Source organism: Onychomys torridus, chromosome 2 (genome assembly GCF_903995425.1).
Source record: "Onychomys torridus chromosome 2, mOncTor1.1, whole genome shotgun sequence".
Lineage (NCBI taxonomy): Eukaryota > Metazoa > Chordata > Mammalia > Rodentia > Cricetidae > Onychomys > Onychomys torridus.
The window spans coordinates 159,057,536-159,071,548 of NC_050444.1; the positions used below are offsets into that span (position 1 = coordinate 159,057,536).

General features: G+C 49.7%; 1 protein-coding gene across 1 annotated transcript in view; it reads right to left on the reverse strand.

Moving 5' to 3' along the window:
• Positions 1-656: 656 nt before the first annotated feature.
• Tnfrsf8 (TNF receptor superfamily member 8) overlaps positions 657-14,013 on the reverse strand; it is a 46,699-nt gene continuing 33,342 nt past the window's right edge. Inside the window, exons 12-14 of the mRNA XM_036178638.1 lie at positions 7,251-7,276; positions 4,320-4,530; positions 657-901 (exon numbers count right to left, since the gene is read on the reverse strand). Of these exons, the coding sequence (XP_036034531.1) occupies positions 657-901; positions 4,320-4,530; positions 7,251-7,276 (482 nt within the window). The remainder of the gene's footprint in view (positions 902-4,319; positions 4,531-7,250; positions 7,277-14,013) is intronic.

Sequence of the window (14,013 nt, forward strand, 5' to 3'; positions counted from 1 at the left end):
ACGGCAGTGCTCCCACCTCCAGGTGACAGGAAGTCCCTGGGCAAAGCAGAGCCTCTAGCAGCGCTGGGTTGGGGAGGGAGGTAACTGCAGCTGCCTGGGGGTCCAAAGATACCTGAGCCCCAAAAGGCTGCATGGTAGGGTCATCCAAGGACAATGAGTTGTATCTAGCCCATGCTGTAGGCTTCAGAACGGGGAGGTTGGGCCAAGAGAGTCTCACTGTGCACTCCCTGGGGTGCAGTCTTGTGTCCCACGGGTGCAGGCTGTCACGGTGCCAGTGGTGACGCGGGTTTGTCCTTTAACTTCCCTTTGCCTCAGGAGCAGGGCAATAGGTGCTGGTTCTGTTCCCCACAGGGAGCCGTGTGTACAGCAACTGGAGCCTGGTAGCATGCCAGTAAAGCCATCCCTTGAGACCCAGGGAGAGAAGGCAGGGCACAAGGGTGTGGGCAAGGAGGCTTGGAACCAGCCCCTGGCTTCTCCCTTAGCAGACACTAGCCTGGCACAGGAGCCATGTTCTTGATAGCAGCTGAAGGCTTCATCCTGGGCTATCCCACTGGATGCTGGAGCTTTAGTTCGGGCCACAATAGCTTCCCAGCTTGGAGCTAACCTGATCTCCAGGGTACACTCAGCTGCTCTCTAGCCCCAGCTAACACTGGGTGTCACTTCTCGGAGACAGTCGTGGGCCGGTGGTCCTCTTTTCCTCCTTCTTCTACTGAGAACATGACCTCAGTGCAGCTGCCCAGAGGTGGTTCTGTCTCCTGCTCCGGGTAGTGAGGGGCATGGTCCACTTCCAATTCAGCTTCTGACTCAGGTTCGGGTGATCCTGCTGGAGCCCGGCCTTCAGGAACTTCGGTCTTCACGGAGCCCACAATCACCGTGTCTGCCTTCATGATGTAGATTTTCTCTGTAAAGTAAGAGGATGGATGAGGGAAGCCATACCAGGGCCTCAGCCCACTTACACCTCACTTGCTGGGTGACTTCAGACAGATAAGTCCACCTCTCCTGCACAGAGAGATTTTGGGGGGCCGCTCATAATTTCCTAGGCATTTCATCAGAGACGAGCAGGGAAAGAACGCAATCAGTCCAAGAAATAAGCAGTAAAAGAGGCCAGGATAAAAAGAATACTAGGAGACACAGCAGAGCCACACATGTCCCTGGCTCTTCTCAAGTGCCAGCTCTAAGGCCCATTATTCCCATGAACTGCCCTTCACTACCACTACCATTAATCTAATCCACAGCATGGCTTCTTTAAGAACCAGAGGCTGTGTTTCTGTGGGCCAGCTCCTGAGCCTCACTGCCAGCCAGCAGGGTGGATGGTGAGTGACAAGGGGATGGATAACCCAGTTCTCAGCACTAGGGCATGCTACAGTCCTTAGCACAGCTGATACAGGGGAATTGCTGGAATGGCCTTTCCATGGGGGGAGTCAGGGAACCTTGGGGAAACAAAGCCTTTTGCACTGGGAAGCAGAAGAAGTCTGGATTCACAGGAGCAGCTGGCTCTGCTCACTGGGCATGGCACCTATGGCTTCAGCCAGGGGCTGCACCCCACCCATGCCCCATCCTGCAATGGACCCTGCAGATGGAATGGGGAAGCTCAAAAAGGAACTTAAGAGTGAGGGTGGGTGGAGGCAGGGGGCACATGGACCCCTGCCTCGGGTTACACCCTCAGATTCAGGAAGCCCAGAAGTCTCCCAGATGCCCTGGCATGCCTAAGAGCATTGCACCATGCCAGCTCTTCTATTTTGGTTTCTCACACACCCAGGAAAGAGAGAAGTAGAGGAAACAACAAGAAGTGGTGGGAAGGGCATCAAAAAAACACCAACTGTGTCCCCCATGGGTCCCACAGAAAGAGCAGGCCTCAGCCCACACCCCACATCCTCCATCGAAGCTTGATGGAACCTTCAGCTGAGGGGCTGGCCAAAGATGGGAGCCAGGCTGTAAATCTGGAGAAGCTGAGATAGGAAGACAGCAAGTTCAAGGCCAGCTTGGGCTACAAAGAGAGTGGGTTCAAGGCCAGCCTGGGAAACTCAGTCAGATTCTGTCTCAAGGAAAAATGTAAAAGGAGAGCTGGGGGCATGTGCAGAATTGCAAGCTCGGAACAGCAGCAATTGGCCGAGGCCTGAGGACAGGAAGTTCCAAGGTCATCTGCGAAAAGCAAGCTCAAGGTTAGCCTGAACTACTTGAGACCCTATCTTAAACAAACAAACAAACAAACAAAAACCAAAAAACAGACAAATCCAGAAAACAGACAAAGGTCAGGGAGGCAGCCTAGCAGGCAAAGTCCTGGTCATACAAGATAAAGACAATAGTTCAGATCCCCAGCAGCCATGTAATGCTTGGGTGGGTGTGGCAGCAGCCTGTAACAATAACATGTGGGAGGCAGAGACAGGGGATCCCTGAGCAAGCTGGCTAGCTGGCCTAAGAACCAGCAAGTTCTCAGTGCCAGTGAGAGACCATGCTGGAAGACGTAAGGTGGAGTGTGATCAAGATAACCAAGGTCAACCTCTGGCTTCTGCATACACACACACACACACACACACACACACACACACACACACAAACCAATGAATAAATAAATATTTAAGAGAGAGAGGAGGTATTGGAAAGTAATGTGGGGAGAGAGGTGCTTGGAGGGCAGAGGAAGCCAAGACTAGACTCAGGCTGTTGCCCTCTCACGTGCCCACCCTCTGGCTCCACCCATCACAGGCTGTCTCCCCCCCCCCCCCCCCCCCCCCCCCCCCAGCTGCTCAGATCCCAGCTCCAGGGAAAGTGTCCTATTCAGGTGAAGGAAAGGAGAGGGGGAGCACACAGGCAAAGAAAAAGGCTTAACCCCCTTTGTTCTTATTGGGAACGGAGTGGGGAGGCTGAGCTTCTGGTGTGTCCTAGAGGATCTCCAAGACCTTCCCTCAGCAGCCCCACCCTACCCCCAGCCCTTGCCACCTCCCCCCCTGCACAGGCTCTGGCTCTGTCTCCAAGTTCCAAGCCCTTCAGTCTTCTTGGACTCAAAGGCCAGAAGGACTTCTTGGGAAACGGAAAACCTTGGCAGTGTTTTCTCAAACACATTCTTTTCAAATAGTTACCGAAAGCTGCGCAGCAAACATTTCTTTGAGACAATGACAGCTGGAGAGCTCTCACCTCCACAGAGGGCCATGGACACGTGAAGAGCCCTCACCAATGCCCTTCCAGCCACACAGAGTAGGTGACAGGGCCCAGGGAGCATGGGCTCTGGAGAGCTGGGGGCCGGGACACTGGCTGGAGCAGCTCAGCAGAGAGCTTTGGCTCGTTGAGGGTAGACAGTGAGAAGGCCGTCTCCAGGACAGGAGATAACCAGGCTTCAAGGAGGGGAGATGCCTGCTGTGGGTGAGGAAACAGCCCTGTAGAGCAGCTTAGGGTGAGAGGGAGGGAGGGAGGAGGGAGGGAGAGAGAGAGCTGAAAATCAAAAAACCACTCCTAAGGAGAGCAGATGTGTTGGGTGTGATGGAGCAGAGGGCGAAGACCAGCCTTGGATGCCAGAGTGAGAATGGAATACTCTATCCTGAGATGGTGAGGACAATCTACATCAGGGGTTCTCGACCTCCCTAATGCTGCAACCCTTTAATAAAGTTCCTCATGTTGTGGTGACCCCCAATCGTAAAATTATTTTCATTGCTACTTTATAACTGTAATGTTGCTACTGTTATAAATCATAATGTCAATAAGTTTTGGAGATAGAGGCTTGCTAAAAGGGTCACAACCCACAGGTTGAGAACCACTGATGTCTATGTTCTGGGGTGGTAGGAAGGGAGGAAGGAGGCAGGGCCCACAGGAGCCACGGCAGATGTTTGTCCTGGCCTCTGGGCTCCTGCTGAGACCCATGGGTGGTATGGACAAACCCGTGCTTCCGGGCCCATCATGTGACTCAGCAATTCAACAAGAAAACTCACTCACTCCCCAGGCCTCAGTTGCCCCAGCCATGAAAGAGAAGTAAAGTCATCATTCCCAGAAATATGTGACAGACATGAAGAGATGTTGCCAGATAACTGTCTGAGGCCACCAGCCTGCTTCCCTTCCCCTGGCCCCTCAGGCTCTGTATTAGGCTAGTGAGGAAGGATTCTCTTTCTCTTTAATAATGACAAACACTGCACTCACTCAGTGAATGTCACTGAGTGAATGTCCCCTGTAGTCCCCATGAAGTGACACTCCTGTCATTCTTCCTGGACGGAAGCTTGACCTGGGGCAGAGTGAGGGGGGGGTGTATACCTCCCCCAGCCCCATCCATAGCTCAGCATCCATCTCCCTCTGCACACTTGATTAGACCAGGACCTCCCAACAGGAGGACTCACCAATCCTGTTATTCGTATGTTCCGTGGATACTCGGGGTTCTGGAGGTTCCCTGGGGGTCAAAGGATTCCCAGCTGTGCCTTCATCCAGCAGCGGCAGGCTCTCCAGGCAGGCTGCCGAAACATTGGTACAAGTCTCCACAGCCGGAGGGTTCACCGGGCTCAACGCGTGTCCTGTGATGGGGTCTGTCACTGACTCACTTCTCTTCAGCTGCTGTGAATAGGAGTAAGAGCTGAGGCAGGGTTCCCCGACTCCAACAAACTGCCAGGGAGCTTTAAAGCTGCCTCAAGCCACGTGACAGCATGAGGTACCTGTGTGTGGCATTCTCAAGAATGTCCAGGGTTTTGTTTTGTTTTTTTTTTCATGGTTTTGTTTGTTTTTTAATTGAGATAGATAGCATCTCACCATATAGCTATGACTGACCTAGAACTTAATATATAAATCAGGCTGGCCCATGGCCTCACAGAGATCCATCTGCTTCTCAAGTGCTGGGATTAAAGGTGTGCACCTGGCTATTGCTTTGTCTTTGTGTGACAGTCCCCTGTAGTCCATCCAGGCTGGCCTCAAACTTGCTATACAGCTGAGGATGACCTTGAACTTTTGATCCTCCTGCCTTCATCTCCCCAGCACTGACATTACAAGGGGGTGGGGAGAGTAGGGGGTGGAGGTGCTATCACGCCCAGTTTATGAAGGGCCGGGGCTCCAGCTTAGTGTTTTGTGCTTAATAGGCAAGCACTCTACCCACTGAGCCACATCCTCAACTCACACTATGCTGAGCAGCAGTCAGTGACTCACACACTCTGCTTCTAAGAGTGATGTGCCACCCTCACACCCACCCTGCACAGTACTAATATTAGCACCTGCCTCTCTTCCAGATGGAGAAACTGAGGCCTGGAGGAGTGGAGTAACTAACTCACCCAGGGCCATACAGACAGGAAGTTTCTAGCCAAGATCTAAATGCTGAAGTCTTCTCTGGCTCACCACCTTCTGGTACCTCTCCACTCCCAAATTCTGGGGAGAGAAGTTTTAACTGCATCCTAATACAGTTTTTAAAGAAGCACATCTTTAGACATGTGTTGGTTTCTCAAGTTTACGAGTTCAGTACAAAGGGAAATGAAATATCTGGTATGTGACATTCACCTTCTGTCTTCAAAAGGACCCAGGTTGAGGGATTCAAAGAACAGAGCTATGTAATCTTGATTATTCTTTTATGATAATTTGAAGGCTGGGGCTGATGATCTAGCTCAAAATTGTAGTGTTTGCCTAGCACTCTGATTTGATTCTGAGAACAGGAAAAACCAAACCAAACCAACAAGCCTCACTAATTTTAGCCAGGCATGGTGCAAGCCTGTAATCCTCACACTTTAGGAAGTGAAGGCAGGAGGATCAGAAGTTCAAGGTCATCCTCAGCTGCGTAATGAATTTTCAGCCAGCCTGGGCTACATTAAGACTGTCTCAAAAGTAAACAAATAAGGAATTGGAAATTCAAAACCAAACAAAACCCAGTGGTTGAAAGCATTAGCCGCCCTTCTAGAGGACCATGATTTGGTTCTCAGCACCTACAAAATGACTCACAACCATCTGTAACTCCAGTTTCAGGGGATCTGATGCCCCTTTCTGACTTCTGTGGGTACCAGAATTGTACGTGGTGCAGAGACATACACGCAGGCAAAACATTCATACACATAAAATAAAAATTTTTAAAAAAAGAGTAAACTGGAAAAAAAAAGTAGCTGTTATGAAAGAGAGAAAGGGCGGGGTAGAAAGAGAAAGAGAGATAAGCGATTCGCTCAATGGAAAAAAGGCAAAAACTGGGTGAGCCATAAGCACTTACCACATGGCCACATGCAGGTGCCTCATCTTGAACCCCTCTCCCCTCCCCCCTCAGCTTCACCCCACCATCACATGTCCCTGGGCAGCCTGACAATGGACAGGTCTCCAGAACAAGCTTAAAGAGGGGCAGTGGTGGTGGTGCACGCCTTTAATCCCAGCACTCACTCTGTGAGTTCAAGTCCAGCCTGATCTACAGAGCGAGGTCCAGGACAGGCACCAAAACTACATAGAGAAACCCTGTCTTGAAAAACAGAAAAAATAAAAATAAAGTAAGAGGGTTCAGCAAATGCACAGCCTCTGCCCCTGCAAAGGCCTGCACCTGGCACATATAGAGCACTCTGTAAGAAGTGATGCAAGTGTCCCCAAAGGAGACTGCTAGGGGACCAGGGTCCAGCACCACTTCTGAAGTCCCACAGTACAGGCTGGGGTTCTGATAGAGCCACCAACTGGGTAACCCCTAACTTGTCTGATTGCCATTTCCTCTTTAATCAAATGTGAGAAGACTACCAACTCCTGAAAGTCAGGACTCTCTGAGCTAACTTCTAGAAAGCACAAAGGTGTCTAGCAAGCCAGATGTGGTGGTGCACACCTGGACTTCAAGGTCAGTGTGGGCTACAAGGGAAAGGCTGAAGAGAGGGCAGGGGAGGGAGTATGCGTGCCTAGCAGATAGTAATTGCTCAATGCATGCAGCTAGCTTGGTAAGCCTTTGCTGCTGGTGTCTGTCATCCAGCTCGGAGGGCAAGCCTCCCAGAGTAAAAGGAGAGAAATAATCACAGCCTCCCTCCAGACCAGACTTAGTACCTCAAAGTGGCCCAAACCAAATTGCTGTGTGCAATCCCTGCTGGAAATCCCCTGGGGCTGAGCCAGGAGCTGGAGGTTGCTGTGGGAGGTGGGGCTCTCTGTCCCTGGCCAAACCCTACTATGGGGCCCCAGGTCAAACCCCTGGGCTCCTAGCTCCTCGACCTGGAACCCTGGGTGCCAGGGAAGGAGCTAGTTCTGTCTTCCTATGACCCCAGCAGCCCTGAAAGCACAGATCTGTGAAGAAAGAAGTCAAACAAGGTGACAGAAGTGGGGGGGGGGGGGGTGGAGATGGCACTTACAGCGGGTTTTTCAGTAGGTCTGAAATCTGAAAAAAAAAAAAAAAATTAGTGATGTCACCAAGTCACCAACGAGAGTCTGACACCCCTCCAGCACTCCCCATCTGTTGACAGACAACACCCTAGGATCTCAGTGGGGCTGAGCCTTGCCCACCCCCGGGGCTCAAGCTTCCAGGCTGGCAGTAGCTAATTTCAGGATGAGCCCCTGGCATGCCTAAAGCCAATTTCTAGAGGAGGAGTGAGCTGGGGCCTCCCTTCCACAAGCCAAAGGAGCCCAGGCTGCAGCCCCCAAGGGCACTCCTGCTCTGTCTGCCTCACTTCTCTTTGTACCACCCTGAAGTGGCATCTGAGGGCTCTGGAGATGTCTGGGCCACAACTCTCAGGGCCTAACCTTTCTCTGCTTACCTCAGCCCCTGCCATTCACCCCAGTAAACTTTTGTTGGTTACCCAAGAACATGGTGACATTTAACCATAGCTCAGCAGCCACCTGAGAAAGGAGGAGGTAGCCACATTACCAATGCAAGCTAGCCCAGGCCCACCATGGAACATGTTATAGGGGGACAGAGCTGTTACTGAGTCCCAGGAGGCCACCTAGGGACCCTGCAATGCCCATCAGGTTCACACTGACAAGGTAACCACACCAGGGAAGGACAGCATGCCAGATGACCTGCTTCTAGAACATGCTTTCTGGCTTAGCAGCTTGAATCCTCTTTGACATGTGCGCAGCAGATTAACCGACAACACACTGAAATGTCATGAGGCCACTGCAGCTTGGGATGAGCGCGTCTTGCAGGGAAATGGGCTGAAGTGATGCTCAGAACAACTCTCTCATAAAATGACCTGACCAAGTCTCTGGTTAGTAACTATGCCTCGCTTATGTAACCTGGAAACCACTGTCCCCAGAAGAAGGGTCACTTCAGGAAGTCGTGGCTTGTTCTCTTGAGGTAGCCACTAGCCACCAATCCAAGCCACTGACACTTCAGGTACTCTCTGGCTTGAGACACAAGGAGTTCGGTTTGATGGGTTGGGTTTTCACTTTTTTTATTATTCTATATGAGTGCAGCACGCGCATGTCTGGTGCCCAAGGAGACCAGAAGAGGGTGTCAGATCTCCTGGAACTGGAATTACAGACAGTTGTGAGCCTCCATATGGGTCCTGGGAATGGAATCCCAGTCCTCTGGAAGAGCAGCCAGCGCTTTTCACCGCTGAGCCGCCTCTCCAGCCCATGGTTTGCTTGTTTTATTTGTCTGATTTTCATTTTGTGGGACAGGGTTTAACTGACAGTTTTAAAAGTGACATCAGTGAAACTAAATCTTTGTCCTTTGGAAGCAATCTTGAGTTTTGCAATCTGTCAACTGATATGTGGTGCCAAGTCACTGTGGGAACCTGGAGAAGAAAACAGCGGTGTGCGCCAGACCGCAAGAAAAGAAGCAAAAATGCTGAACTCCGTCTTGAGGAAGAAGCAGGTGAGCTAGGGCTGGGATGCTGTACAGAGGGAGGCGCCATCTCTTCACAGGGCTTTCTGGCTAGGACCCTTGGTGCCTTTGAACCAGGGTACACCCCCCACAGGGACCACACCCCTCAGGAAGTCACACTAATGAAGACAAAAGCAGGAGTGTTTATAATTACTTCAAAATTGAAAAGATGCCAAGTGTCAAACAATAATGTGGCTCAGCCAGCCAGCCCAACACCTCCTTGGAGGGAAACCAGCTCTACTTCACAGTTCTAAGCTACAAAGAGAAACCCTGTCTCGAAAAACCTAAATAAATAAACAAATAAATAAAACGATATATTACTGTTTATTTATTCAACTGTGGTAAATGTACCACTCTAATATAAGAGGTCAATAATAAAATCAGCTGGGCATGGGCACACTGGAACTCCATTATTTTCTCAGTTTGGGGAGGGAAGTAAGACTGATAACTAATTGAGGATGACCTTGAACTCCTGATCCTACTGTCTCACCTTGCAAGTGTGTACCGTCACATCTGGCTTTGAAATAGATTCTCACTATGTAGCCCGGGCTGTATGAATACACATACATCCACCTGCCTCTGCTGGGATTAAAGGCATATGTCACCTGCCTCTGCCTCTCAAGTGCTGGGGCTCCAGGTGTGTGCCACTACGCTCTGTTTTGAGGTGCTGACAACCGTCTTCTTTTCTAGAACCCTTCCAGGTCGTCTCTCCACCTAGGGGCCCACTGACTAAGCCTGCCTGGTTCCCAGTTACAAACTTCTACACTGGGGCTGTCCTGCCTCCCGCAGCTGCAGGGGGAATGACAGGGAGCGGCCAGGATGAGAGGAACAGAGCTCTATCCTAAAACTCTTCTAAAAAGTGAAGTATTGAGCTGGGCGTACGCTTTAATCCTAGCACTGGGAGGCAGAGGCAGGTGGATCTCTGTGAGTTTTATACCAGCCTGGTCTATAAAATGAGTTCCAGGACAGCCAAGGCTACACAGAGAAACTCTGTCTTGAAAAAACAAACAACAAAAAAAGTGAAGTCCCTTTAGAACTTTTTCAAGTTAAATTGCTGCCAACGGAAGGTGCTCAGGATACCTATATGAAGCCCCAGATGCTACCACAGCTTAGACACTCTATGACAGGAGAAAGAAAATATAGATTCCAGTTCTCAGAAACAAGCACACACTAACATCAAGGTCTAAAAAAAAAAAAAAAAGGCAGAATCTAATCCAGGAGGTGAGGACCCACACCTTTGATCCTAGCACTCAGGAGGCAGAGGCAGGCAGATTTTTTTAGTTTAAGGCCAGCTTGTTCTAAAAAGCAGTTTCAGGACAGCCAGGACTACACAGACAAACCCTGTCAAGAAAAGCCAAAACATAAATTAATTAAATTTTTAAAAATTTTAAAAAATTTTAAAGGCATCTATCAACAGCCCTTTACAACCCATGAGTTCCCTGAAGAAGACCCGAAGCAGATCCTGCCAAGGGCAGAGTTCAGATTGCCCAAGTGCACTTCCCCTAAAGCCCCAGCTTTAGCCTGCTGGTCGTCATCACAATATTCTTGTAAATCCATCCAGCACCCTAGGATCCAAGTCCAGGACATTCTGTACAGCGGTGGCCCCGGGGTGGCATCTCCTGAGTGTTCCAAAGGCTGCACTGAACTCTCCCTGCCAGTCCCACTACAGGTGCAGAGGCAGGACAGCCCCATATAGAAGTTTGCAACCGGGAACCCAGCAGGCATCGTCAACGGGCTCCCTGGGTGGGGAAGACAGCCTGGAAGGGCTGCAGAAAAGAGGACAATCCCCAACAATTCAAAATAGCGTGGTGGTACACATCTGGAGCCCCAGCAACTTGGAAGCAGGTGGGTCTCTGTATTCGTGCCAGCCATGGTTACAGAGTGAGAACCAGTCTCAAACAAACAAACAAAAAATATAAAAAAGATACAAGTTCAAGGCTAGTCTCAGTTACATGACATGTTTGAGGACACCTGAGCTAAGTGAGACCCTATCTCAAAAAATCAAAAACAAACAAACAAAAAAAGGTATTGCCAACTCAAGAGGACAAGGACGTGTCCTGAGGGATTCCTGCTTCCCAGCTCTGGGGTAGTGATCGAGAGTCTGCTACAATAATGGCAACATTAAAATAGTGGAAGAAACCCATGGAGCCACACAAATTAAATAAACTCACGGTGTTGGGGATTTAGCTCAGTATTAGAGCACTTGCCTAGCAAGCACAAGGCCCTGGGTTCCATCCTCAGTTCCAAAAAAAAAAAAAAAAAAAACCAAAAAACAAAACAAAAAAAAAAGAGAGAAAGAAAGAAAATGCTGGGCGGTGGTGGCACACGCCTTTAATCCCAGCACTCGGGAGCAGAGGCAGGTGGATCTTTGTGAGTTCAAGGTCAGCCTGGTCTACAGAGTGAGTTCCAGGAAAGGCACAAAGCTACACAGAGAAACCCTGTCTCGAGAAAAAAAAAAAAACAAAACCACACACTCACAAGGAAACAAAAGCATGATAGAAAGCAGAACAGGTTATTGACAGTCTCAAAACCCTCCTTTAAGAGTCAGTGCAGCCGAGTGGACGGATGTTCAAGAGTGTAGAGACTCACAGAGGTTTCCTTGTGAGAACTTACTCAGGGTCTGAGAATCTGAGTTTGCTTTACCCAGCAGAGCTGCATAAGGGAATGGTTGGACCAGGGGTTACATGTGTTTAGAAGGGTCTGCACTTGGCTGTGCAGTGAGCTTTGACCTAGGTCTTTTGCCCCGCCCCTTGGCACTGTTATAAAAAGCCCTTTTGAAGGGGCAGAAGGAGCCAGTGGATTTTGATCCAGGTCCTCCCAAAGCTATTCTGTGTTTCTGTATGTCTCCTCTCTGCTATCTTTCTATCTAAAAGTTTCTTTTTTTGTTTGTTTTTGTTTTGTTTTATTTTGTTTCAAGACAGGGTTTCTCTGTGTAGTTTTGGTGCCTGTCCTAGATCTCATTCCATAGACCAGGCTGGCCTCGAACTCACAGAGATCTGCCTGGCTCTGCCTCCCAAGTGCCGGGATTAAAGGCGTGCGCTACCACTGCCACCTGGCTTCTCTGAAAGTTTCTTATTCCTCTCTCCTCCTTATAGGAACCCTTTAAAGGTGGGAGCTGGCCTCCCACACAAGAACGCTCCAAGCACCAGGAAAGCCACAGATGGAAGCCTGACACGAAGCTCCCCAAAGAGCTCAGTGTCAAAGACTAACACCAAGTCCATTTTCAGTGAAATACTAGATTGAGCCAAGGTCAGGACCACAGGCCGTCTACCTGGTGTCAAGGCTGTGATACCAAAGGAAGAGCCTGGGAACTGACCCAGATGAGAGGGAACCCCACAGAGCTGCTTACTAATGGCAGCATGGGATCCAAGCCAAAGATATTATTGGGACACATTGAGAAACCCAGTCTGGTCGTGTGTGGTGGTACATACTTTTAATCCCAGCACTTGGGAAGCAGAAACAAGTGGATCTCTGTGAGTTCAAGGCCAGCCTAGTTTACAGAGTGAGTTCCAGGACAGCCAGAGTTATACAGAAACTTCTGTCTCAAAAACCAGGGGGAAAAAGAAGAAGAAGAAATATCAAGCAAGCAAGCAAACACAGTCTGGCCTGAGCACTGACTGGTGGTGACAGAACAGGCTGAATTCTCTGAGTCTGATGGTCTTATTACAGTGCGCTGGTTATTATGAAATGCACAGGGAGGTATTCAAAGGTGATAAGAACTGTTTTGGAAGAGGTAAGTTCTCCGTACTGTATTTACAACTTTTGGAAATCTGAAATTCCATCAGAGCAAAACAATTGTTTTAGCCTCCATCTTCCTGTGATAACAGCAAGGTAGAGGCTGGAGAGATGGCTCCATGGTTAAGAGCACTACTGCTTAGCCAGGCATGGTGGCGCACACCTTTAGTCCCAGCTCAGGAGGCAGAGGCAGGCGGATGTCTGTGAGTTCAAGGCCAACCTTGTCTACTAGGTGAGTTCTGAGATAGCCTGGGTTACATAGAGAAATGCTGCCTTTAAAAAAGAAAAAGAAGGGCTGGAGAGATGGCTCAGAGGTTAAGAGCACTGACTGCTCTTCCAGAGGTCCTGAGTTCAATTCCCAGCAACCACATAACCATCTGCAACCCTCTTCTGTGTACATAATAAGTAAATAAATCTTTTTAAAAAAAAGAAAAGAAAGAGAAAATGACAACAACAACAACAAGAGCACAAACTGGCCAAGAGGACCCTGGCTCAATCCCTAGCACCCGTGTCAAGTGGCTCACAACCACCTATAACCCCCTGAAGGCAACTGTACTCACACACACACACACACACACACATACCTGCCCCCATACACACATCCTTAATAATTTCAAAAAAACCGTCAAGGCATTCAGGTGTATACTAAAATGAGGACTGAGGGGAAGGACTGAAGGCTGTGGATGCGGCTCAGTTGAAGAGTGCTCGCCTAGCATGTATGAGGCCATAGGTTCGATCTCCAGCTACACATCAACATCCTGTCAGCAGGATTCCTGTAATCTGCGTACTTCAAAGGCAAGAAGTCCAAGGTCATCTCAGCCACAGCGCATTGAGGTCAGCCCGAGCTACACCAGGCCCTGTCTCAAAATTAATTAATTAAAAATAGAGTAAAATGATGGGCTGACTGCCTAGGTACACTCTGGGCTGTCACAGCTGAGGAGGGGTGCTCCTGGCATCTGGCAGGCTGCTAAACATCTTACAGTGCTGAGCTCAAGCTCTCTCCGGCAAACAAGTATCCACTGACAAAAGTCAGCAGTCTGAGACTGAGACACCCCGTCCATGGAAAGCCCGGTGACGGTAACGGCAGATCTCTACCCTATTGTCGGCTCCCGTGTGGCCTCTGTCAGCTGACCTCATCTTCCTGTGCCTCACACAGCTCATCTGGGAAACGAAGGCAGTGTAGGGTTCTGCAAAGGCCACCCCAGTAGTAAAATGAGATGCTGTCTGGCCTTTGCAAAGGTACAAAGGACACTTGCCGTAATTAATGTCGGGGCCAATTTGGGTGCCGGTGACAGGCACCTGACTGTACCTGTATAGACCATTGACCCCTGCTCTTATTCCTCCCATTCCTCCACTAGGGGAATAAGAGTCTCCCCGTATAGGAGGAGTGAGTCCCACTGGCTGTCCATTCTAACCAGCTGCCACACTTGTCTGGAAGGTTGGAAGATCTAGGACAGCCTATCCCCAGACAAAGCCTGTGCTGAAGATGTGCTCACGACAACAGCAATGAAGTGAATAAATTCTCCTTTATGATTCACTGCTCCAGGAAAGACCCA